Genomic DNA, 25,825 nt, shown 5'->3' with positions numbered 1-25,825 from the left:
TTTGACACAACATAACAAACTTTGTATTATTTCAATCAAACAAACAATATATTAGTCATAACTCTACAATAGTATGTGTATATACCTATTTTTCTTACTCTATATAAATATAAAAGTGAGATCCATTTTATGGATAGTGTACAATATATTATATTTACTTTAAATAACACCATTCAATACTTTCATGTCCCATAATGACAATAATTATGAAAAAATACACCTTACAATAAATAGCATGACAAAAGACAAGTTTTTCATTCAGTTTTTCCCATTTAGAATTCTCAAAAATATTATGCAAAAACAGTAATGTCAAATCAAGTGAATTGCAGTCATCTATATTAGCTGAATCACTGAAACTTGTTAGTGTAACAAAATTTGATGCAATTGATGTGACAATTAGATTAATGCTGCACCCTTTCAGTGTGTATTAAATGCAAGATGTAGGTTTACAACACTTAAAATCAGTCAATAACAATTACTTATAATAATGCTACTTTGATCATAAGTTTTGTAATAAAAGAGAATAAGAGCCAATAGAGATGTTGCAATTTTTATATCCCATAAAACAGTCCCATTACTGATGAACTTAAAAATTACACAATTTCAAAAAAATGGTTTTCAATATTAATACTGAAAACTTTGTTTTTTTTTTCTTTACAGGCGGTACTGTAGAAATCTGTTGATGACACAGTAAAAACCATGTCAAATACTGCTTTTAACACAACAGATATTTGTGATTTTAGACCTTTTGTACTGTCAGGTTTAAGATTTCATTAATAATAATACATCTTTTTCAACCATTACAACCTGAAAGCAAAAAGCACAACCCGTTTATTACTTAGTATCATCTTCAAAACATATCCACAAGGATATCACAGATGTTCCACTAAATCTAAGATGAGATCTCACAATTACATTCTCTCAGCCGCCCTATTGCCAAACTTTGAAACACTGATAATCACAAGATTAGTCTACCTAAATATTGTTTCAGTAAAATTAAGGTCATCACACATTAAAAAGACTCAATGTTGAATCCACTCTGATTCGACTTGCAAAAAACATGGGAATGTGAGCTTTATGCATTACTTATGGTGGAATTTTCAATAAATATATAATACTTAATTGAAAGAAGTTTACAATGCATGAACTACAATAGCCCACACATTGTACCTTCAATTACACTTAAGAAAATTCCACCATAAGCAACACAATATAAAGTTCAAAACAAGCTTGGCTGTAAGTTGAGTTTGAACAGAGTCTGAGCAATGTGTGAAGATCTTTATTGTAGGTACATTTCGTCAATAACAATATTGTGATGTTGCAATATTATCACAAATTTTGCAATACAGCTGCAGCCTTAAGACTATGACATAAAAAAAGAACAAGAATGCTGACATAATATTATGCTTAAATATTTTATGGTATGAGCACTTAATCTAGCATAAAATCAATAATTTTATTACATCCTAATGACAACATATCACAAAATATTGATATGACTATTCCATAGCCTTTGGTAGCAAACTGGTTTTATAAAACTCCAAGGCAAATGTATTAAAAATCTTACTAAAATTCCAATCTCTTAATTTGAATATTGCAACTATAGCCTGCATTCTTTACCAATTATTTATTGCATTTGATTGAGAAATTAAGCTATACGAATGCCACTTGTGAATAGTTAATAATTAATATCTATATTGGTGCTACAGTAACAATCTGTTATAACACCATGATTATTGGGTCACAAAAGCCAATAGTTGTAATAGCTGGCCTAAACTAGGTTGTTATAACTGATATGTCAATAAATGATGTTGTAGTAAATAGTTTTGAATATATTTACATAATTTGGTTGTACACAAAACTTTGACAGAGTAAAAATTGTTATCTTTTATCGTTTTAAAAAGGACAGCGCTATTTTAACCCAGTTAACTAAGTTTATTTGCACAACCAAATCGGTACTTCCTCAAACATATATAAATAACAGCACCAGTAATTAGATTGCTACCAAAAGTTGAAACATATGGAACAAACAAGTTCAATATTTATTCAGTTGGGCTATGAAACCCATTGACGACTGGTTGCACAGGTTGGGGACTGCTTGCATTATGCTCTCCATTTTCTTGGACATGATTTTCATTTGGAGTCTCACCAGTACCATTCTCTGCAGATGGCTCACACTCTGGACTCGAGCAACTAGAACTGCTGCAGCTATCGGAACTAGAAGAGCTATCACTCTCAGAGTCCTCACTTGAACCCTGATTGCGCCTCAAATGATTATTTTCAAGGATCAACTTCTCGTTTGCCATTTGCAGCTCTCGGATTTGTTGCTCTTGCTCCTTTAATCGTTGCATGACATCATATAAAGAAGATTCATCCATGGAGCCTGAGTTGACAGATGTACCTGATGTATCTCTGTCAGTTGCCACACTGTCTGCGTCTGTGCACATTTCTTTGTCAACTGCAGCCATATCTTCATTATCTTCAAGTTCTTTTGGCTTGCAACGTTCATTCCTCTTTACAAGATTATCATATTTAGCTTCGAGTAAAAGGTACTCTTGGATCAGTTCGTTCTTGGACATGTTAGACAAACGTTCACACTGTGCATCCTCATATACACTTGAAAATTCCTTCGTCAAATATTCTTCCTCATCTTCTGGGAGGGAATAAAAGTAGTTCTCCTCTGAGTCCACACTGAAACTGGATTCTCTGGTCCGAGCGGAAGGTGTTCTAAAGATATACAAGTTATTTTCTGGTTCTGGTTTGTGAATTTCCATCAGAAACTGATTGTTATTAAACGGGGCCTGAGTCTTAGACAAGGCTAATTTTCGAAAACGATTATTCCTTTTAGTATTAACAATTTTTCGTCTATCCTGCCAGGGCACTTTTAAATAAGGCTTTGAGATTTTCCATTTTGTCTTCCCGCGCCTTCTCTTTTTCTTAGCACTTGCACTTCTCTCCAATTTGTGTTTTGGCACTTCCATCATAGATGGCGCTTCAACTAATATCAGCGAACGGGTTGAATCGCCATCTTTAATCTCCGCTAACTTATTTACATCCATATTTAGCAAACAAAAAGTATACACAACAGTTTAATTATATTACTTTTAATGAAACACTTAGATCGCCACGAGACCAAACCGCATTAACACAGAAATAACATTAACAATAATGCTCGTATTTTCACAATTTTTATCTGAACTATACACATTTCACATTTCGCCATGTTCAATTTATCAAAATATCTGAGTTCGTGCTTCGACCAGCGCACAGCGGCGGCTTTGCTGTTTACCTGTTTACCTAAACTGCTGCAGTAAGATTTTATTTTTAGCTCTCACCTAAATGTTGGTAAAATTGAATATTATGTTGCCATACCGGTCATGTTATAGAGTCCCGTAATCGGGAGAAACCCAAACGTCCGCAACAATCGGAGGTTATGTTGTTTTCAGAATAGAGGTAGATTGGCAAAATCTTAATCTGAAATAATGCTGCTTGCGAAATCGAGAGCGCACTAATGAATAGATATTTTCATAAGAAATATCAGGCAGTGTATGGAGCAAGTTGACAAAGAAAAGTTCAAAACTTGTAGCCAATATTGTTTATTTTTTATTATTTTTTATTTTAATGTATTTTATATTTATTCATTATTTATATAATTTAAATCATATATTTAACAATGAATTTTATTTCGTTTCTTTATAATATTTAGCTAATTTTAGTATTTGTTGTTCAAGTACATAACTGAAGTTATATACAAGTTTCTAATATCCAGCCGTTTTTGACATAATTCAATTAACACTTTGAAGCTCCTCATTTTGTATGGGAGCCTCCCTGAAATAAAGTTTTTAATTTTTTTTATGCAATAGTCTTGTGAAGGCCGTCAGTTTACATAATATTGAAGTAATAATAACGTTCAGTGTTCAGAAGTTGCTAAGAAAGGATGAAAATATTCCAATGGTAGCGGTGCAAATGCGGTGATTGGAATAAACAAGATGGCGATCGATTGGCTTATTATTAGTGTGAAATATGAATGTGTACGTGACTCCTTGTACCTACACCCGCAAGCTGACTTGTAGAGTGTTTCTTGGCAAGGAACATATATACTACTACTCTCTAACGAGAGATGCTTCTTGGTTATGTCCAGCCTGTCTGCCCTTTTTTTATTCGTCGTCAACTATATGCTAAATTTTATTATTTACATGAATGTGATTATGCCCATTTAAATAAATGGCAATATTTATTTAAATCACCATAATTTCATACGATTCATAAATAAAAATTACTGATATTGCTTGTAAATTAATACTTGATTTAATTATGTGTGGAAAATTTACACGTATGGTAACACACTTTTAGTTACTTGACAGCATGACAGGAAGTAGGTTGCCAAATACCAACAACCAAGTAATTACAAGTGCGACAAGGATCATTTGGCGGCCAAAATTGGAACTATAACGCTGCCATCTTGTGAAGTGTCACGCTGTCTCCTTGTATGTGGTGTTGCTAAGTAAAAAAATCTGAAATTCACTGTTTTTTTTTCGGTTCCGTACCTCAAATAGAAAAACGGAACCCTTATTGGATCACTTTTTTGTCTATCTGTCTGACCATCTGTCGTGTCTGCCAAGAAAACCTCTTACTTCTCGTTGACCTAGAATTATGAAATTTGGTAGGTAGGAACTGTATAGCACAAGTAAAGGAATAAATCCGAAAACCGTGAATTTGTAGTTAGGTACATCATTAAAAAAATTAAAATGTGTTTCAATTTTCAAATAAGATAACTATACCAAGTAGGGTATCATATGAAAGGGCTTTATTTGTACATTCTAATACAGATTTTTATTTATTTTTATTCATAATAATTTTTGATTAAAGTGCAAAATGTCGGAAAAAATAACCGAGTACGGAAACCTCGGTGCGCGAGTCTGACTCGCACTTGGCCGGTTTTAAATATTGAAGCCATTCTATAAACATTAAAATCACGATATACTATTAATAAATACAGCACAAATGCTTCTGCATAATAAATATATTTAGCACTAGGTACGTAAATACAGCATTTGAGGAGGTAAACAATCTACTTTGCAAGTCCATGGTTTTTATTATTCTTTCTCGTAGTGGTGGGCGGCTTTCCCAATTTCTCAATCAGTTAAAATTAGATAAAACTTACTCGGTTTTTGACATTGTCATTTTCAACATATTCTCTAAAAGTGAGGAGATTTTATTTGCTGGTAGCCTTAGTTCTACAATTACGTCCCCCCTGTCAATGTCATTCAAGTGCCAATTAGATCCTTGTCTTTCTATTCTCTTTGGTCAAATAAAATTAAACCAAAACAAAAACCAAACGCAAGTTGCAAAATAAAACAAAATCGAATTGCAATTTATTTGTTACATATTCATCAAATCATTTAATATTCGGCGTCAGGGAAAAGAAAATCTTATGATTTGGGTGTAAAGATTTATTCGGATGAAGTTTTTGTGATACTACAAAAATGGCCGATGATATTGTATTTGATTTGTTACATTCTGAAATTATTAATTACGCTCTAGAACAAACAAAAACAACAAACGACAGTAAGGTAACTTTTATTTACTGGCCATATAAGTGTAGAATTTTATCATCTGAAATTGATGCAGTGTCATACTAAAAATCCAGCGTTAAAAACAAGCAAACAGCTTTGCATCAGAAGACAAGACTTGTTACATTTAAGTACCTTTAAAAGCTACGTTTCATAAAATTTTACGTTTTGACGGAATATCTTACTTATTAGAATCTCCTTTCCAAGTAACAAGAGCTGGAAGTTTGCCTGCATGAAATACCTAAAATGTTTTTAATTTTACTGTGAATCCCTTCTAGGAGGTGGACCTGTCTGTCGTCGAATACATTGGTTTTGCAGCTGGCTACAAAATTATGGAAAGACTAACCAGAGAATGGCCCAGATTCAAAGATGAACTGGACACTATGAAGTTTATATGCACGGATTTCTGGACATGTATTTATAAGAAACAAATTGATAACCTAAGGACTAATCATCAAGGTGTTTATGTGCTGCAAGACAATGCATTCAGATTCTTGACAAACTTTTCTAATGGACATCAATATTTGGAATATGCACCAAGGGTATTTTTTTACTATATTTACTACTTATCAATGTTATCATTGAATTTAATGTATGGAACAACCATTCCAAATCAAAATCATTTAACATGGCTGCCAAATCAAACATGGTGTTGGCCGTTATAATCAAGTTTATATTCAAATATTTACTTGTATCTAGCTATTATATTACCAATGGAACAGTCACAATTTTCTAGTGTGTTCTTGGCATTTAAATTAGGAGTTTCCCATATTAAAGCCACATGGCCAATAGCCCAATGAGTGACTGAGACTACAAAAGAAAATACTTGGCTTCTGATGGATGTATCAGTCCCACAACACCTCATAAAGAATGATTAGGCTTCTAGGCAAGCATGCTCCATTAATATGCTACTTTATAGCTTAAAAAAATGTTCTCTATTGTGTAGACTGATTATGGTTAAACCATATACAATCATTACTATGAGGTCTCATAGTGTGCACAAATGCAGTGTAGGTTCTACCAATCAGATTACTGAATTATGTTAATTTTCAATAATCTGGTTGGTGGAATCCACACATTCAAGAGCACTATGAGCCCCTATTGATTGTAAATACAGATGTATGTATCTAATAAAGTTGTTTTTATTATTTTCAGTATGTGGCCTACACATGCGGGTTGATCAGAGGTGGCCTGGCAAATCTATGCATCAATAGTATTGTGACAGCCGAAGTTCAGTCAATGCCTTCCTGTAAATTCCATATACATGTCCAAAGATCGTAAATAAAAAAATTGTATTAAACTTGGAAGTTAATTTATTTAATTAACTGAAATATTGTATTGAATAATCATAAATAATATATTGGTACCTGTTAAAATTGTAAAGCTCTTACTTTAAATGTTTTTTGGTTTCATTTAATAAATAATTCAGCAACAAAAAACAGTAATACTACCGCTTTTAAAAGTAAGGCAGATGCACAGAAATCTTAATTTTGAATGGCGCGAAAATATCTCGGCCAATCATAGCACGCATTCGTCCGCTATTGGTTGCCTACGCGCCATATTTTGTACGTGAACTATGAGCGAGATAGCAGGAGACTCTGTTGCTCTTTGTTTAAAATCTTTATGCCAAGCAATAAAGGTCCTAAATTGGGCTACACTCTGTTTTGGATTTATTGATGCAACTTATAAAAGTGGTAGTAATAACATTTATTTTCTCTGTTTAACTTGTGTTGCTTGTTTTCCATGATGACGGCTTGGCGTTATCGTAAATTGTTGTTAATGTCATTAAAATACCTACGTAGCTTAAGAAAAATGTTAAGGATGAAAGAATGCGATCTTTAATGCCACCTTTCAACCAAATCGGTTTGCCGTCTTCTGCCTGAAAAAAATAATAGAATTGAGAAAAACTGGCCAAGTGCGAGTTGGACTCGCTCGCTAAGTGTTCCGTACTAACGTACAAGAAATGACACTTTAATTTTTTATGTTGGCCATTTTGAAAATTTTATTATTTGTTGTTATAGCGGCAATAGAAATACACATTCTGTGAAAATTTCAACTCTCCTATTACGGTTCACGAGATACAGTCCGCTGACAGGCATGGACGGACAGTGGAGCCTTAGTAATAGGGTCCCGTTTGCATCCTTCCATGACAAACGGTGGTTATGACGTTGGCCTCCTATTCAAGAGGTTGGGAGTTCGATCCCTCTAACTTTTCGGAGTTATGTTCCCTTTTGAGCTATTAAAAAACACTTGCTTTAATGGTGAAAGAAACGTCGTAAGGGAACCTGCATGCATGAGAAATCTTCATAATGTTCTCAAAAGTGTGTGAAGTCTGCCAATCTGCACTAGGCATTACACAAATGATCACGGCAGACTATGGCATAAACCCTTCTCATTCAAAGAGGAGATCCTTGTTCAGTGTGAGCTGGCGATGGGTTGATGATGATAGTGAACATTGAAAATAAGTGACTAAGAAGTTGTGGTTGTAACTACTCACTTGAAAGTCAGCTTGAAGTTTCTTTAGTTTGGCTAGCGAACTAGTTCGATTGACCCCTGTCGTAGATATACTTCGGTAATAGTATTGCTGAATAATCTGATAATAAAAAGTAAATATTAATTTAAACAATAACTTTGTTTATTATTATTATTAATCATTATTCATTATTCATTAATGACCCGCCCAGTTTTCATTCGAGTTCGGGAAATCCAAGGAACATACTTCTCTCTAACGAGAGGGGAAATCCTTTGACCCTAGGATTATACTATTCTCTACCAAGGTATTCTCTGCTTTGGCCTTTCTTTACCTTTGAAAAAATCATTGTCGCTTTGAGTATTGAGATAGTAGCAGGGATAGTCGAAATTCTCTCGAATAGTTTTTATAAAACTAATAATTTTTGACTGACATAAACAGTCAGAAACATCTACTTCATAAAATATTACAACTTTACAAGCTAGAAAGAATTTGTAATCAACCAGCAATTTATTTGTGTAGATTTCATAGAAAGCGATTAAACTGATTTCATACCAAAACAGAATAGTTGATAATTTGTATGTTTGATAACTATCGGATTATTAAAAAAAATTGTGAAATTAAATATGTTGAACATTTGGAAAAATACTATTGTTTCCCGCCAATTTAAATTTGGCGCGCACTGTGAAACTACCCATAGACTCGGTACCAGACAGGGGCTGTGATTCAATAAAGAGGTTTGTGCTGAGACGAAGCCTATTGCAGGTGGTTGCAGTGCAGTGCAGTCGTTGCAGTCTGTGATTGCAGTATACATCTAGCAGAGTGAGATTTTTGACATTATTTCATTTGTTTGGTGTGTTGGGCCACACTTGGCCGAAAATTAACCCATGTTTGACCAAATATTGGTGATTTAATTTTAATTTATAATAAGATTATAGTCTGTGTAATATATTTTCTTAAATAACTTTGTCTATGGCCAAAACTTTCTGACGCATAGGTACTTTTTGATTGGCGCTCTTTTTACTTCGTGCTTCCTTCATTCGCTCCGCTCTTTCAATTTAGCAGAAAATGGCTACCGAAGAATTGGTGACTGAGCAGTTTCAATTTTTAGGCATAGAAGTCTCTAAAGAAGTTTTGAGTAAATGTAAGTAGGATATAATTAAACTTCTGTAAATGTTTTATGAGATACCACGTCGAGGTTGAAAGTTCCACTTGTTAAAAGTTAGTTGTTGTTGAAATAAAGTTTTGATAAATTAGTTTTCAAGGTTGTTCAGTTCTTCATGTCTTTCAAGGTGTAAGTTTGTGCGCTGAATACGATGTTGATGCTGAAACATTTATCGAGCAATGGATGGCATTCAGTTTGACGGCGTTAAATGGTGCAGGACCGACTTTAGAGAACTTGAATTTGCTCGAGAAAAGGGAATTATCCAAACGGTCGGCGAGTCGAAACGCTTCTCTCAATGAAGTACAAACTACCGGCACAAGTTTGACAGTTTATGGCGCGCCCACCTCTATACAGTATCCTTTTCGATCTTTATTCCACGTGTTTTTATTTTATGTACAACTTTTACCTTAAATGTATTTTGAAACTGCAGTCAGAAATATAATATAAGCTAGTTCAAGAGCCACAGCGGATTAAAACACTACCAACTACATGTCTGTCTGTATGGTATGTCAATTGAAGAACAATGTTTAATTTATATAAAAGTTTTGTTTGTACTGTTTTGATAATGTCATTAGGAAACTTTATTCCAGTATCATTTCTTACCAAACAGACCAGATAATGAAGTGCTCTCAAATTATATGAGTGATGCCCCAAAGGTAAGTTTAGTTAAATAAATTTCTAAGTTATTAGGTGCGATTAATATTTATGATATAATGTGATGAATAAAAGACATATTAAAATACTTTGCATTACAAAATGTAACGGCCATCTGCAAAGCAGTTTGTAACACTTTTGAAGCTATCACACTTTTACCTTGTAACAGCTATTTGTGCACTTGTATTGTACTTTTTTTTTAGTAATAAACAAAATGTGCATTATTATAAAAACTAAGCAGAACACAATGACATTTGTAATATAAGTTTGACATTTTAGTAGGAACGCTGATGGTCTTTATGTTAGATACAGATGGTACATTAAATTATTTTTAAGATTAGTGCGTAGTGATAAGCGGTGTGGGTTTAATAAAACACTGCCATACCCATCACAAGTAAGCCTGCTTCCATCTTAGATTGCATCATCACTTACCATCAGGTGAGTTTGCAGTCAAGGGCTAACTTGTAATGGAATAAAAAAAAATACAAACAGATAATTTCACCTAACTTTATACTTTGTAGTGATGAGCTTTCAGCAGCAATAGACAAATGAAGTCTTCAAGAGAGAAGAGTTTCCTTCTGGCAGTGAATGGGTTTAAATCTAGTGGCACAGTGTCCGCCTGTGACTAGATCTACACTCATTGATTGCTGGGTGGACAATCAACGTTAAAGAAAACCGAAGAAACTAGAATTGCTATCATCATTGTGTGTCCTCTTATGTATGGTAGTCATCTTGTGAAAGCTTCTTTATCTAAAACCATGTTTTTTTCATATCTTATATGAACGAGTAGGCATAGTCACCTAATGTTAAGTTAAAACCGCCGTCCATGAACATTTATGACACCAGAGGAATTGCAAATGTGTTGCCAGCTTTGTAAGAATTAGATGAATGATGCAGAAGCTGTGGTCTCTAGGTTAATGGATCCAATGGCCACAGGTATTCAGGTGCAGGACTGTTGTGTCATTTGTGTACCTTCTAGACAACAGAAGTATACTAGAACAACTAAGATTTGATGTGCCCTTAAAGTGCAAACTAAGGCGAACTATTGAATACATTGTATTGTTCAAATGTTTTATAGATGTCTGAATATTACTAATATTGAATTTTATGTTTTGGGTCCTTAAGTATGTATGTATTAATGAACGTTTTTTGTTGTTTATATAAATTGTTGCAGGCCAGTTGGCAATATAAATGATTATGAATATACTTTGACTTGATGATATTTGTGGGCGAGTTTGCTTCTGGTTCATGTGGTTGTCACATCATGACTAGATCCATACTCGTCTGCAGCCATCAACTCAATCTACATTTGCGCTGACACCAAGAGACTTACAAGTTATAAAAACAAACAAGAAGAATTTCAGATAGAAGATTTGTTATGAGGCCACACAGAACTGTGAATTATCTTATTGTTGAGGGCCTATGTATAACACTTCCTTACACTGCCAATTTGAATTTGATGTATTAAATTGATATTGGTACTGATTCTGAGCACAACTAAATTTTAGATTACCTATTCATATCTTTTTCTTACCTATGTAATAGAAAAGGACAGACAAACCTAATTTAATTTAGACCTGTCAAACCTCCTGACTTGAGGTGCAAGTTGAGAACCTATTAAAGTAGCATGCACTAAAATTTAATCTTTAAATTTAAAATTCATTTTCCATCCTTTTTTAGCAATATTAAAAAGAAAAAGATGCAGATACTCTAAATTTAGTTTAGAAAAAAACATAAGAATCAACACCAATGTGACTAAAATTGTTGTACACATGACAGGTCAAAATGTATTGCTATCCACTTAACAGGACTCTCTCCATCACTTACTCCATACAATCGTAGTTCCCATTTCATTTGAATATTAAGCAACCAAAGTCCATGAAATTTTGCAGACATAGTCTAGAAACTAATATCTGTGTCTGTGGTGTTTTAGATTTTTCTAATAATATGTAGTTTTAAAATTACAGGGGCTCAAAGATTTGTATTTTTCTTTAAAAAAAGGCCCAACTTTGTGCTCGTTTTTCTAGACAATGGAGCAATTTAATGAAATTTGGAAAAACCACAGACCTAGAAAATTTAATGAATATTATGTAGTAAAAAAATTATCGTTATATATTTTATATTGTTATAATTGTGTGGGAACTACGAAAACCAGAAATTACACCCAGAAATCTTGAAAATTTCGTGCTGTCTCGATTTGTGCAAGCGGGGTGGTGAAGTGCGGGGGACGACACGTGAAACTGACAGAAACTGACAGTCTAAACACACGGGCCACATTTAGACTGCACCCAACTCCAAACTTGTCGATAGGTCTAACTAAATACACTGGTACATTTCAACTTGCGTTAGACGTATGCGTTACCTACTCAGACGTTGCCTGTAGATAAAAATATGTCTCATGTTTGCTGGCAATAGCGCATGCATCAAACCCTGCAAGTTGCAACTCTCTTGCAACCTATTCCTCACGCAATACGCACAGCTTTAATATTATAATTTTTGACAATGTATACTATATGTAATGCCATATCACAGGTCACTCTCTGATTTATTGCTAACAATTTACTTCCAAATGCAAAGAAATCTAAGTGTGTTGAATTCACACTGCCCAATACCAGGACCTTAAATGACATAATTTCATTGATAAATAATCATATGTTGAAAATAAAGGAGAACCCCGTGTTTCTCGGTATAATGTTAGATGCAAAGCTTCTATGGAACACCCACATATCAACACTTGATGGTAAACTCAGCTCTGCTGCTTACACTGTTAGAAAAATTCGACAGGTACTGACGTGGAAACTGCAAAAATTGTATATTTTGCCTATTTTCACTGTATTATGTCTTACGGACTCTTGCTATGAGATAAAGCGGTAGATATTGAGAAAAAAATGTATTACAGAAAAGGACAGGACGTGCAATTTATAATTTAAAACCGCGCGCTGCCATACAATAAAAATATAAGGAAATAAGTACCTTATCTATTATCTTATAGTAGCTTTTAAATATATTTACAACTAGCTAATGCCCACAGCTTCGCTCGCGTGGATTTAGGTTTTTAAAAATCCCGATCCTTTCATTTCCCAGAACAAAAGTTGCCTCTCCGTAATAGCCCGTCCCCGGGATGCAACTTGTTTCTGTATCACGTAAGAATATTTAAACGGATGATCCTTTTCAAATCCCGAGGGATCACCAGGATTTAGGAATGCAATTTCTTACAGCATCCTATACCTTCAATATCAATTAATAATCGACACTTTTTAAATCCCATTAGCTTTAGTAGTCAGGTCCCCTGCAACATCAGGATTGAGGAGTTGGAATCCAAATTTTTTATTGAACAATGTCGCAAACTTTCTTTATCGATTAAAAAAACTACCCAAAATTACGCAGTTAGGTTACCTGCCAAATTTCATGGTTTTGAGTCAACGGGTACCCTAGAGGTTTTCTTGACACACACGACAGACAGACAGATAGACAACAAAGTGATCCTATAAGAGTTCCGTTTTTCATTTTAAGGTACGAAACCCTAGAAAACGTAGGAACGGCATTCCGAACCAGTGGTAAATTTGTCTGACCATCCAAAAACACTTTGAAGTTTACCTAAAAGTTTACAGGAATAAAAATTTATCATTGTATTCCATTCCATTTCATTCTATTCCATTCTGTTCAAAGATAAATAGATAATAAAAATATTTGTCACCGAAACAATAATTTACGATACATCAACCAATATCAATTTTACTGATGACAATCTGACTATTACCAAAGTGAACGACTACTATAATATCTATTATATACGACTAACATAATATGTATTATAAATTGTGTGCCGTTTGCATTCTCACTAGGTTCTCATTAAGTTTGTTTTATTTGGTTAAACTTTCTGGCATTTATATTGTTATGACGTTTAATTGGCAAACAGTCTGTTTATTGGCTCAAACTCAAAAATTCAGCCAATCACAACAAAGAAAATATTGTAATAATGATTGATGCAGCTTTCTGTAATTGAAAACAAAATATTTGACATTAACTTGAATGTGACAGTGTTTTCCGAATAGGGTTGCCAGAGGCCCCGTATTTTACTGGTTACCCCGTATTTCGGGATACAGAAACCTGGCTGGCGAAATCAAACACTGACGTTATGTCCAGTAGAAAGAATATTTTCCTTTTGCGGCAATGCGTAGCCGAAACCCACTCGATATTGATCATGGTCGTAGCCAAGGCAGCGGGGCTTGGTTTGAGGATGTAAGCCTTTTTTTATACAAGTTAGCCCGTGACTTTAATCTTTTCTAGTGGTAAGTGATGATGCAGTCTAATTTCTTGGCCGTTAGGGCCATAGTAACCATATAACTAGCCATGACCGAAGCCTCCCATCAGACCAGAAATTTAGAAATGGCGACTGCGCCTGGGAATCCGTCAAAAACCTAAGCCTAAAATAATACTTACACTATTTCTTGCATTTGCTTACCAATTTTTTTTGGAAATATATCAAACATTTCGTGCTCACTTCACTCGCGCTTTGAATTTGTATTACTTGGTGTAAACTCCGCAATTTCGTTAGCATGAATTTAGATTTTAAAAAATTCCGTGGGGGATTTTCCGGGCTAAAAAGCCGCCTAAAAAAAAATGTCTGGGATGCAAGTTACCTCTGAATAGTAAGTACCAAAATTTTGGTAAAGAAGATGGGCCGTGAAAGGGTAGATAGGCAAATAGATATACTGTCGTATTCGTAATATTAGTATGGATAGGAAGCTTTAAAAATATAATCTTGCTATGGCTAAACTCGTTTCCCTTTCACTTTAATTTTTTCTGTATTGAACCAAAAACACTTACGCTCACTGCGTTCGCGCTTTTTTATTGTTGTATTTTATCTCACTGACAAATTGAAAGGTGAAATTTCACTAACCAGGTAATTAGCCCATAAAGTTGAGCGAATGTTTTTTTCCTCATGACAGGATTCAGTTCCGGCCCTGATAAAACCTCTCCCGCAATCGATTCCTGGCTACGGCCATAGTATTGATACTGTGAACACTGAAGGTGGAATTACAAATTAAATGTAATTTTAAGTTAAAATGAAAAGATTGTATGCATGAAATGTATAACATTTTGCTTTACAAAACTTAAGAGTTTTTAAAAGCTATTTAAATAAATAAATCTTTTATTTAAAACCACATTGCAAACACAGTTCACTAATCAAGACACGGCAACATACGGAGAAAAAATACAAAACTTACAAATAAACTAAAATATCTAAATAGGCTTTCCATGCATTTCAGAGAGAATCACCGCCTATTTCTTTAAATACTTCAAATTTTCAAATTTCTTCAAATCTAAACCCCGTATTTTTGATGGTGGTAGCCTGTAAATCAAAAAGAGGCAGGTGGCAACCCTACTACTTCCTAGACAGAATTTAAAAATTGTTTTCATTACTCGGTATGCCTACTGCCATAGTGTGACAGAAAGTGTGACGGTAGTTGTGACCTCTGATTGGCCGACTCTCTTTCACTATTTGCTAAAATTGATGATTGCAACAACAATTTTTTCTTTTTTGTAATCGAAAACAGAACACGGACGTCAAACAGGTTGACTAATTGCAATCATTTCTGACCGGCTAACATTGTTCCGCTAGTGGCTAAAACTCACTGTCGCAGCAAGAACATGGTAAATTCAGCCAATCACAGCAATTTCAATTGGTTATCACAAATGTACCGATCTAGGAACCGAGAATGCACGAACCAGGGCAGATAGAGATAAGAACAATAATATCATACGTAGGAAATCGACGGGGGATCGTTGACAACGATAGCCTTAACTGCAGAAAAGGATAGTACTAGATTTAGACCTGTCAATGTAGTTTTAGAGATTATGTAGATATAAAAGAATCAACTTTATTACATTTACTAATTACTGAATTTATTTATTTTAGAGATGCCAAATTATTCTACAAACTTTGCTATCTGTATAATAATTTATAGATTCATGAATTCATCCAAAATAATAAACTTAATCCATTAGCAAAGTTATATCTGCTATTGGGTCAAAATCACCAAGGTGGAAAATCAGCTTCGCTAGCATATAAATGCCTAAACTTATTTATTTTTTAAACAAATTATCATATGTAGATACTTAAAAGGGTTCATATTGACTGTACCTAATATATTATACCTCAAAAGTAAAATAGATTCATTATTATTTGAAGAAATAACTACAAAAAATCATTTCGAGAACGCGTCCTAAGTAGCAATCGTTAGAAACTAACACTGGAAATATACATAAAAGAACATTAATTTAACGGTTCTTCTGACTTATTGGCCTTCAATATTATCTAATATCACGTAGTTATACGCATTATTATCAAACAAAAAGAAACTTAAGAAAATCAAGTCAAAAGATCATGTCCCACAATGTAAGCGTCCTTTGAGTGAACGCAATTTTGATTGCCTAAAAAAATTGTGTTTCTGAACATGGCCTGTAGATATCTCTGGTACAGTGCAGTGGAAGATGTAAACAAAGCGGCTGTCAAGAGATTTTCTCGGCAAAATAATTAAAAATAAGTGGTAACTACTTTTCTGTTTATTATTTACAGAGCGTACATCAATAGGTCATCATACCGGGAACGCGTTTATTAATTCGGAATATTAAAAAAAATACGTGTTATAATGCTTATAACGAATAGTAATCTCAAGTATTTTACATCAACTAAGCCAAACATGAGATCAAAGATGGCTGCCGTCCTAAAAAAGCGCGTTTATTTGAAAAAGTCATTTCGGGAACGTTCCCGTACTTGACGGAGCGTTCTCATCATCATCATCGTCCGATGATGATGATTTAAAGTCGATTTCTGTTCGTCAGCAGACTGCGCAAAAACCGATTATTGTTGAAACTGGAACATCTTACGATCAAGGCAAGGAAAATCTACATCCAAATAAAAATAAAATGATCCAGGGGATGTAAAATATCCCCTTTACCAAAAAAAATTTTAATTAAGTTCAAATGATGTATCGTACATTGAATTTGAGCAAATAATTAGTATTATTCCAATGCTATTGCTGAAAAAAGCAAATAATCGAGAGTATTAAATTACTTTGATATTGATATTGATGTTTACGAAAAATTCTAACGTTTGTTTCTTTCTTGTTATATAATATTCTCGTGTTTAATTAATATGATTAAGAGAGAGATTGTTTTTGATTAAAAGTTTAATTTAAAGACTATAGTTCTACAGAACTTTTTTCATGTTTGAATGGTTTGATTATTACCATCATTAAAAAGTTTAATATTAAAGTAAATTTTTATTATTAAAAGTTAAGAAATTTTACTTGGTTGTAAACATCAATTAAAATATTGTTAAGAAGAGATTTAAGTCACACTTTGTTGTGAATAAACTTTACGACTAATAACTAAATAAGTATAACATCCAAACATTTCGATTAAATTTCTATAAACCTAATTTGTATCTACATCGTCATGTATACGCATCATTTCGTGAACACCTTATCATTTCTGGGAACATCACTAAAATCACAATTAACACATTATTATTTTAATTTTTTTTTTTAAAAGTCCCTGATAATATTACAATAAGGCGGACCTCAATACCTACAGTTTATTAATTTGTTAACCGACTTCCAAAAAAGGAGGAGGTTCTCAATTCGTCGGGATCTTTTTTTTTTTTTTTTTTATTTTTTTTTTTTTTTATATTTTTTATGTATGTTCCCCGATTACTCAAAGACCCCTGGACCGATTTGGAAAATTTTTTTTTTGTTTGAAAGGGTATACTGTGCAGGTGGTCCCATATAAATTTGGTGAAGATCCGATGAATATCTTCGGAGATGGAGAACAGAACTCCTCAATGGATAAGAGCAAATTGCTCGCGATCACTGTAATAGCTTAGTAAACAGTAGGGTTTTAACTGGGCATAGCATATTATAGTACAGTGGGGCCACTAAAAATTGTGAAATAAAAAATTTTCAAAAGAAAAATAAAACCGACTTCAAAAACCAAAAACACTAAAAAGTAGAAAATAATTTTTGTTTAGCTACACATGTAATGTACCTAGGTATGAAGTCGGGCGAGCTTCACTCTTGGATTTCTAATTTTGTTTTAATATGCTCGCTCGACTTCATACCTAGGTACATTACATGTGTAGCTAAACAAAAATTATTTTCTACTTTTTAGTGTTTTTGGTTTTTGAAGTCGGTTTTATTTTTTTCTTTTGAAAATTTTATATTAGTCAACAATTTTGGCATATTTAGTTAATTTTATACAAGGAAATAGTGAAGTAGCTCCATTTGTAGTGATATTTTGCTTTTAAACGTTTTTATATACAATTTCTTCAGAGTTTTTTAATTTCTTGTTAATAATTGTATACTTCCGCTACTGAACAGGGTCAAAAAGAAATACTTAAGTCATTTTTTACTTTTTTACAATTTTAATGTTATTCTAAACTTCACAAAAACGTTCCCAGAATAATTGTTTTCAGCGACAGGTCACTTTGGACATAAAATTACGAGAGAAGTACCTAATTCTATGCTCTGCCAACGTACATATTGTTTAAACACAAGTTTAGTGATCATTTAAGCTGATTATCAAAGTAATTGCTGCTAGTTATATTTATCATAAAACAGAATTTGGAATTTGCCACCTTGGTGATTTTGACCCTATTATGTTTGTATTTATGCTGCTTGCAAAAAGGAATTTTCATAGAAATCCCTATACATTTCTACAATTTGTATGAAACTCAATATTTCAGAGAGTAAAATTAGAACAAACAGACCAAGGCTCAAATCAGATTGAACTACATCCAGCCACATATTCGCCAAATGTGTAAGTAATATTAATTTGAAAGTACCTAGGTATTTAATTTTTAACCATTACAATTTATAATATAACTACTATAGTTAGATTTTAGTAACTTAGCATGTACACGTTTTGGTTTAGACTCTAGTGTATTTGTTGTTAATAATAACAAGTTGACGCCCGCGACTTCGTCCGCGTGGATTTAGAGTTTTCGAAATCCCGTGGGAACTCTTTAATTTTCCGGGATAAAAAGTAGCCTATGTGCTAATCCAGGATATTAACTATCTCCATTCTGAATTTCAGCCAAATCCGTCCAGTGGTTTTTTCGTGAAGGAGTAACAAACATACACACACACACATACAAACTTTCGCGTTTATAATATTAGTGTGAAGTGTGATAATGCAGCAGAAAACTGCATCAATCATTGCTACAAATGTAAAATCATTAAAATCGACTAGGTTTTAGGGTTCCGTACCTCAAAAGGAAAAAACGGAACCCTTATAGGATCACTTTGCTGTCCGTCAGTCCGTCGGTCCGTCCGTCCGTCCGTCGTGTCTGTCAAGAAAACCTATAGGGTACTTCCCGTTGAACTAGAATCATGAAATTTAGCAGATAGGTAGATCTTATAGCACAAGTAAAGGAAAAAATCTGAAATCCGTGAATTAGGGGTTACATCACAAAAATAATGAAAATGTGTTATACACAAATAGTACCTATTTTCAATTTTCAAAGTAAGATAACTATAACATGTGGGTGGGGTATCAGATGAAAGGGCTTATTTATTTTTATGCATAATAGTTTTTGATTTATCGCGCAAAATTTGGAAAAAGTACCTGAGTACGGGACCCTTGTTGCGCGACAAGTACCTAGTTCTAATGATTTTGAAATATACCTATTGTTAATTGTAGGGATCGCTCAGGCAAATACAGTTCCCGCACTAATCAGGGTTCCGTAGTGCATTCGTACGGCGATGAGAAGCTGCTAGCTGCTATATCCAATCCCACTTCTGCAAACGATTTGCTAGAGTTGAACATATCGCAAGTACGTAACGATGACGGAGACTTGTATACTAAAGCCATGTGAGTATAAACATTCCTTCCTTGCGTTGTATTTGCTGAGGCTTCATCATGGTAAGCGATGATGCAGTCTAACATGGAAACGGCTAGCTTGGAAGGGGTATGGCAGTTTTATTAAACCCCATACCCTTTATCAGTTTCTATACGGCAATGTGCTGGAACGCTAAATCGCTTGGCGGTGGCGTAGTAACTAGCCACGGCTGTAGAGCCAACTAGGCCAAACCAGAGACAATTTAGAAATAAATTCCTAAACTGACCGTGACGGGAATCAAACCCGAGACCTCCCAGTTATATGCAGCGCTCACAACTGCGCCAAAATCAGTCGTCGTACAATGTATACAAGGAACAACCAGTTTAATTTGCTATAATACGCCAACTTTAGGGTCCGACTGGAGGTCGATTTCCAGCTTAAAGATTAAACGACTATCTTTTAATAACCGTAATAAATTCAGTTCAAGATTAGCTAAAAGTGAAAAACTAATAGTTTTTAAGGTTCTGTACCCGAATAGTGCCAACAGATCCTATTACTAAGACCCCCACTGTCTGTCTGTCAGTGGGCTGTTTCTCGTGAACCATAATAATAGGTAGGAACCTGAAGACTTCACAGAATATGTATTCTATTGTCACTATAACAACAAATACTAATTTTAACATTGCCAGTATGAATGGATGATTCTTGTACGATACGAAGGTATGGAACCCTTCCTGTAGTCTTTTGTATTGGCTCTTCTTAAAATAAATGATTATACCTAACCAAGATTTTGCCTTACAGGTTTGGTTTTGAACTATTACATGAAAAGGCCAGCACATTTGACAATCACATACGCTACATATCGCAGTGCATCATGAAGAAGAATGCTTTCACAGAATCCTCTTCAGTGAGGCATAAAACTTTAGTAGGTCCCTTGAATACACTAGACTAACCTCTTTACTTAAGCTTGAAACTTCATATGCCACAGAAACTGTGGTAGATCACACTGAAAGCGCGCGTACGCGTGCACGACCTATGAAGCACGTCAAACCAACTAACGCCGTGCCGACGCGCGCAGTGTGAAATGTAAGGGCTCTTTTCTGGAGACGAGGCGCGTTGCGCGTCTCGTGGTGCGTTGCGTCGCGCGTCGCGTCGTGCGTGGTATGACCACGCACGACGCGACCAAGGAATAAATAATTAACATAATAGAATAATTTTATACAATGCGCAGTACGCCTCGTATACAGATTGAACTCTTTTTTTGGGCGCACTTTTTATACATTGTGTCTTTATAATTTGAATCACTTTTTAACCCCCGACCCAAAAAGGTGTTATAAGTTTGACGTGTTTATCTGTGTATCTGTGGCATCTAGTCTGTGGCATCGTAGCTCCTAAACGATTGAACCGAATTTAGTTTAGTTTTTCTTTTGTTTGATCGAGAGTGTTCTTAGCTATAATCGAAGAAAATCGGTTCAGCCGTTTGAAAATTATCCGCTCTTTTCTAGTTTTCTTATAGAGGTTTTTGTGTCGGGCGTTTTTTAAATTTTGAGTTGTAAATCATTATATTGATAAATGGTTTCCAGACAGAAGTAGTAGTAGCGGGCAGAATAGAGTGCGATGCGGACGCGAGACTCAACTCCAAGAGCGTAGTTCTTCAGGGAACGTGGGACGAGTCGCTGAGCCTAGCTGTGCCTGTCGACTTGGACAGGTCAGATATATCATCTTATCTTATGTATGCAATTAGTTACGCAAACAAGTAACTAAAAAGTTTTCAAAAACTCCGACTGTGGTTTGCACTGCATCTGTATCTGACTGAATCTGATATCTGACTGAAACACGAAGTTTATTGACTTATTGATTTGTACCAGTTCATCGTTAGACTAATCTAGAAAATATAAAACGACACGCATTACGAATACCAATTAATGTGGTTCCATAAACTTATATCTACCCTCATTAAAATATTTCAATAAAGGTGAACGCTCACTTATCCCAGCCGAACGCGTCGAATGAGTCGAACGAAACTAATTTTAGAATTCTGTATGAACCTACGTGTCTACATGAAACCTCGTACACTTACCCGCGTCGAATTGTCCGAATCGGAAGCGCACGAGGTTACATAAGATTTCATATAGAATTATAACTACCACCAAAAAAAAATTATTTTGTAGATATTCAAAATTCAACTGTACAACAGCTCTCACTGCCTTCTTCATAAACGTGACACTGGCGAAACAGTCTGTGCCCAGCTGGCACAACTAAAAGCCAATAATTGGGAATTGAATTGAAAATTCGTTTCGTTCGACTCATTCGACGCGTTCGGCTCGGATAAGTGTGCGTTCACCTTAAAAGTCTAACATTCTGGGAACATGTTTGCTTTGCAGTGTCTCGCAATACTCGTTGTTTCCGGGCCAAGTGGTGGTGATGAGAGGCGTGAACCCGCGCGGGGACAAATTTGTGCCGCAACAGATCTACTGCGACGCCGCACGACCCATACCCGACCCACAGGCTGACATGATGAACACGCTCAAAGGTGAGTTAAGGCCCGCGTCCACTAGGCTCGCCGAGCCGAGTCGAATGGAATCGCAGAAAGTCGCCTCCTTAGAAACTGCGTCCATTAGCGACGAGCTTCGATTCGACACGTTTCTTCTGTAGTCGACGCCAGGCTTTATATTTAGATTGTATAGTGTAAGTTAATAGTCGTTGTTTTCCGGCCTAGTGGTTGTCATGACAGGCGTGAACCTGCGCGGGGACTTTGTGTCGCAACAGACAGTAATTTAGGCGCTACGGTGGAACACACAGAATCTGATACAAACATACATACAAAGACTGCTAAAATCATAACCCTTTTGGCTTTGCCGTAGTCAGGTAAAAAAACGAAGTACCTAGCTATTCTTAATTCTTTGTTAAAGGTACAATGTCAATAGTAATATCAGCTGGCCCGTACACCACATCAAACAACATGACATACGAACCCCTTAAGGACCTGATCACATATGTAGGCACGCATAAACCACACGTGCTCATCATGACGGGCCCTTTCATTGACAGCGATCACGCCAAAGTGAAGGACAACTCCATGGCGGAGACATACAAGTCCTTCTTTGACAAACTGATGGATAATTTAGCAGAAATCGCTACGACAAGGTGAGGACTAGACTAGTACATACTACATAAATGTACCACTATATGATGCCGACGACTTCGCCCGCGTGGATTTAGGTGTTTTGAAAATCCCTTGAGAACTCTTTGATTTTCCGGGATAAAATGTTGCCTATGGTAATTTCCGGGATGCAAGCTACCTTTGTACCTTTCATACAAATGTGTTAAACGGATGGACCTTTAAGAATCCAGCGGGAACTCTTTGAGATTTTCCGAGATAAGTAGCCTATATCCTTCCCTGCGATGTAAGCTAACGCTGTACCAAATTTTGTTAACAGCGGTTAAACTGTTAGGCCGTGAAAAGCTAGCAGACAGACAGACACACACTTTCGCATTTTAACGAATAACAACACGGGATTATTCCTGAAAGGCCGGTAAAGCATTGGCGGTTCCTCTGATGCTGCGAATGTTCATGGGCGGCCGTCATCACTTAGCATCAGGTGACCCACCTGCACGTTTTCTTGCTATTTTTTATTTAAAAAAAAACCGATAGTCTGCAGGATGGGAGCATAGAGTAGAGGGCTATATTACCGGAAATTACCGCAAGATTTTTCTGACTTCAAAATTTTAATTTCCTTTTATAATACCTTTGCAGCCCCTTCACAAAAATGTACATAGTGTCGAGCCAAAAGGATGCATTCCATACAAACATCTACCCCACTCCATCGTACAGCAGTCGCAAGAAACACACAAACATACACTTCCTGCCAGATCCCAGCACTTTGAACATCAATGGAGTGTTCGTAGGCGTCACCAGTACTGACGTACTCATGCATATCAGCCAGGAGGAGATTTCGCTGTGAGTTACATTCTGTTCAATCAATTTTTTGGGTTCCATACGCGCAGGATGCCAACAGGATCCTATTACTAAGACATATAAAATATAGCTTATGTCACCTGGATCATAATAGCGAATCGATTGACACCTCATTCATCAAAATCGGCTCAGTAGTTTAGGCGCTACGGTGGAACACACATTAGTACAAACCTACATACCTACATACATAGACTGCTAAAATCATAACCCCTTCTTTTTGGATTTTGGAAGTTACTATTGCTAAAAACGCTTATAAAAAAGTTGTCCAAAATAGATCGTAACATAGTTGTAATTCCTCATTACTTGCAGAGGCTCGGGAGGTGACAAGCTGGCTCGGCTCGCGAGTCACATACTGGCCCAGCAGTGCTACTACCCGCTGTGGCCGACCTCTCTGTCCGCGGACGCCGCGCTGTGGGCCGCGCATGCGCAGCTGCCGGCCACTCCGCACCTCCTGGTACTGCCGTCCAACTTCAGATACTTCGTCAAGGTATTCCATACTCAAAACCCACCCATTTTCGATTAAATATCAGTACTACCACTTGTACAAGGCAGTTTATAAATAGTCAAAGTAAGCTCTATTTATGTAGATCTTAGCATTAGACACGTTTTTTTGTTATAACCATATATTACTAGCTGATTCCCGCGTCTTTTGTCCGCGTGGATTTAAGTTTTTAAAAATCCCATGGGAACTCGTGATTTTTTTTGGGATAAATTGTAGCCTATATCACTCTCCAGGTCTTCAACTATACCTAAGCAAAAAATCACGTTGATCCGTTGCTCTGTTGGTACGTCATTGAAGGACAAACCAACACACTTTGGCATCTATACTAATAAATTAAATTGGAGTGTCTGTCTGTAATTTCGAAATAACTACCGCATATTAAGGTCAGATGGTTATTTGAACGATACTATAACTGAATCACACGTTTTTAAAATTTTTGTCTGTCTGTCTGTTTGAAAAGGCTAATCTTGGGAACGGCTGAACCGATTTTGACGGGATTTTCACAGACAAGTAGAAAATTGACCAGGGAGTAACATAGGCTACTTTTTTAACCGACTTTCAAAAAGGGAGTTATGTTTTTCTACCTATGTACACCGAAATCTCCGAGATTTCTGAACCGATTTGCGTCATTTCTTTTTTAATCGATAGAGGAACTTTGCGACATTGTTTTATAAAAAATTTGGAGTCCAACTCCTCAATCCTGATGCTGCAGGGGATCTGACCAATCCACGCGGGCGAAGCTGCGGGCATCAGCTAGTTTTAATATGGGTAGTGATTAGCTGATTTCCGTAAAAATACGATGGTATTTATCTGTGCACTCTAATGAAATGCGTTCCTCCCGCTCTCTCGCTACGTCTCTCGTATACGTTATCTCGCTCGCTCGCATTGTTGCGTCATCAACTTCAGATCCAGGGTAGGGTTGTAATTTTGTCAATTTTGATGCGGTATTTTTGCATTACGTATATGGGATCACTTTTTAACCCCCGACCCAAAAAGAGGGGTGTTATAAGTTTGTCGTATGTATCTGTCTGTGGCATCGTAGCTCGTAAACTAATGAACCGATTTTAATAATTTTTTTTTTTTTTGAAAGGTGGCTTGATGGCGAGTGTTTTTAGCTATAATCCAAGAAACTCGGTTCAGCCGTTTGAAAGTTATCAGCTCTTATCTAGTTACTGCAACCTTCACTTGTCGGGGGTGTTATAAATTTATAATTTACACTTGTCTATTTAAGGTGTTGCAACCGTGGGTAGTTTTTAATTTTTCACCTTTATTTGTAGGAAGTGAACGGCTGTGTAGTGGTGAATCCAGAGCATTTGACGAAAGGAGTCGGTGGCGGTACATTCGCCCGAATTTTGATAACTCCCGATACAAATAAACCTATCAGTATAGCAGCACAAATTGTACGGATTTAACAACTGATTGTTAAGGCCATCTTAAATATTAGCTTTTAATATACTATATTGGGGGCTAATTGAAACAAACAATGGATGTGAGAAGGACATTTATTAAAAGCTTTAATTCATTAATAAACTTTTTACAAAATATTTATATATTAGTTTTCTTCTTTTAGTTTCCCATTAGATAGAAATATGTATAAAAGTAAACAAAACTTTTTTCTCTTACATAATCTTTAGTTTT

The 25,825-nt window shown here is 35.5% G+C and overlaps 4 protein-coding genes across 5 annotated transcripts in view; 2 read left to right on the top strand and 2 right to left on the bottom strand.

The window, feature by feature from the left end:
• Positions 1-1,963: 1,963 nt before the first annotated feature.
• Positions 1,964-3,316, bottom strand: LOC123875054 (protein HEXIM1). The gene has a single exon (XM_045920707.1). It carries the CDS (start codon positions 3,057-3,059, stop codon positions 2,043-2,045), a length of 1,017 nt encoding a protein of 338 aa, XP_045776663.1. The 5' UTR covers positions 3,060-3,316; the 3' UTR covers positions 1,964-2,042.
• A 1,792-nt stretch (positions 3,317-5,108) lies between these two features.
• Positions 5,109-6,935, top strand: LOC123875076 (trafficking protein particle complex subunit 6b). Its single transcript, XM_045920735.1, has 3 exons — positions 5,109-5,573; positions 5,852-6,115; positions 6,729-6,935. The coding sequence occupies exons 1-3, from the start codon at positions 5,487-5,489 to the stop codon at positions 6,852-6,854; spliced, it is 477 nt and encodes a 158-aa protein (XP_045776691.1). The 5' UTR covers positions 5,109-5,486; the 3' UTR covers positions 6,855-6,935.
• A 2,098-nt stretch (positions 6,936-9,033) lies between these two features.
• On the top strand, positions 9,034-25,731 carry LOC123875029 (DNA polymerase alpha subunit B). Of its 2 annotated transcripts, XM_045920670.1 has the most exons (12): positions 9,034-9,187; positions 9,336-9,561; positions 9,819-9,864; positions 18,612-18,685; positions 19,568-19,738; positions 20,508-20,631; positions 21,290-21,414; positions 22,091-22,239; positions 22,619-22,853; positions 23,464-23,667; positions 23,995-24,172; positions 25,465-25,731. In XM_045920670.1, the coding sequence occupies exons 1-12, from the start codon at positions 9,112-9,114 to the stop codon at positions 25,597-25,599; spliced, it is 1,743 nt and encodes a 580-aa protein (XP_045776626.1). In that variant the 5' UTR covers positions 9,034-9,111; the 3' UTR covers positions 25,600-25,731. The 2 variants fall into 2 exon arrangements, with proteins under 2 accessions (XP_045776626.1, XP_045776627.1); XM_045920671.1 differs by lacking the exon at positions 9,034-9,187 and having other exon boundaries at positions 9,396-9,561; positions 9,824-9,864.
• Positions 21,634-25,825, bottom strand: part of LOC123875004 (zinc finger FYVE domain-containing protein 26 homolog) — a 40,258-nt gene continuing 36,066 nt past the window's right edge. Inside the window, exon 20 of the transcript XR_006798056.1 lies at positions 21,634-21,646. The gene's annotated coding sequence lies outside the window, so the exon portion shown is untranslated. The remainder of the gene's footprint in view (positions 21,647-25,825) is intronic.

The sequence above is a fragment of the Maniola jurtina genome, chromosome 19 (genome assembly GCF_905333055.1).
Source record: "Maniola jurtina chromosome 19, ilManJurt1.1, whole genome shotgun sequence".
NCBI lineage: Eukaryota > Metazoa > Arthropoda > Insecta > Lepidoptera > Nymphalidae > Maniola > Maniola jurtina.
This window is presented reverse-complemented; position numbering and strand designations above follow the sequence as displayed.

Excerpts from the sequence above, each read along its gene's own strand:
- LOC123875054 (XM_045920707.1), bottom strand. The coding sequence starts at position 3,059 with ATGGATGTAAATAAGTTAGCGGAGATTAAAGATGGCGATTCAACCCGT.
- LOC123875076 (XM_045920735.1), top strand. The coding sequence starts at position 5,487 with ATGGCCGATGATATTGTATTTGATTTGTTACATTCTGAAATTATTAAT. Across the intron at positions 5,574-5,851 it reads AAACAACAAACGACAGTAAG|GAGGTGGACCTGTCTGTCGT; the intron begins GTAACTTTTATT and ends AATCCCTTCTAG. Across the intron at positions 6,116-6,728 it reads ATTTGGAATATGCACCAAGG|TATGTGGCCTACACATGCGG; the intron begins GTATTTTTTTAC and ends TATTATTTTCAG.
- LOC123875029 (XM_045920670.1), top strand. The coding sequence starts at position 9,112 with ATGGCTACCGAAGAATTGGTGACTGAGCAGTTTCAATTTTTAGGCATA. Across the intron at positions 18,686-19,567 it reads GCCACATATTCGCCAAATGT|GGATCGCTCAGGCAAATACA; the intron begins GTAAGTAATATT and ends TGTTAATTGTAG. Across the intron at positions 24,173-25,464 it reads ACTTCAGATACTTCGTCAAG|GAAGTGAACGGCTGTGTAGT; the intron begins GTATTCCATACT and ends CTTTATTTGTAG.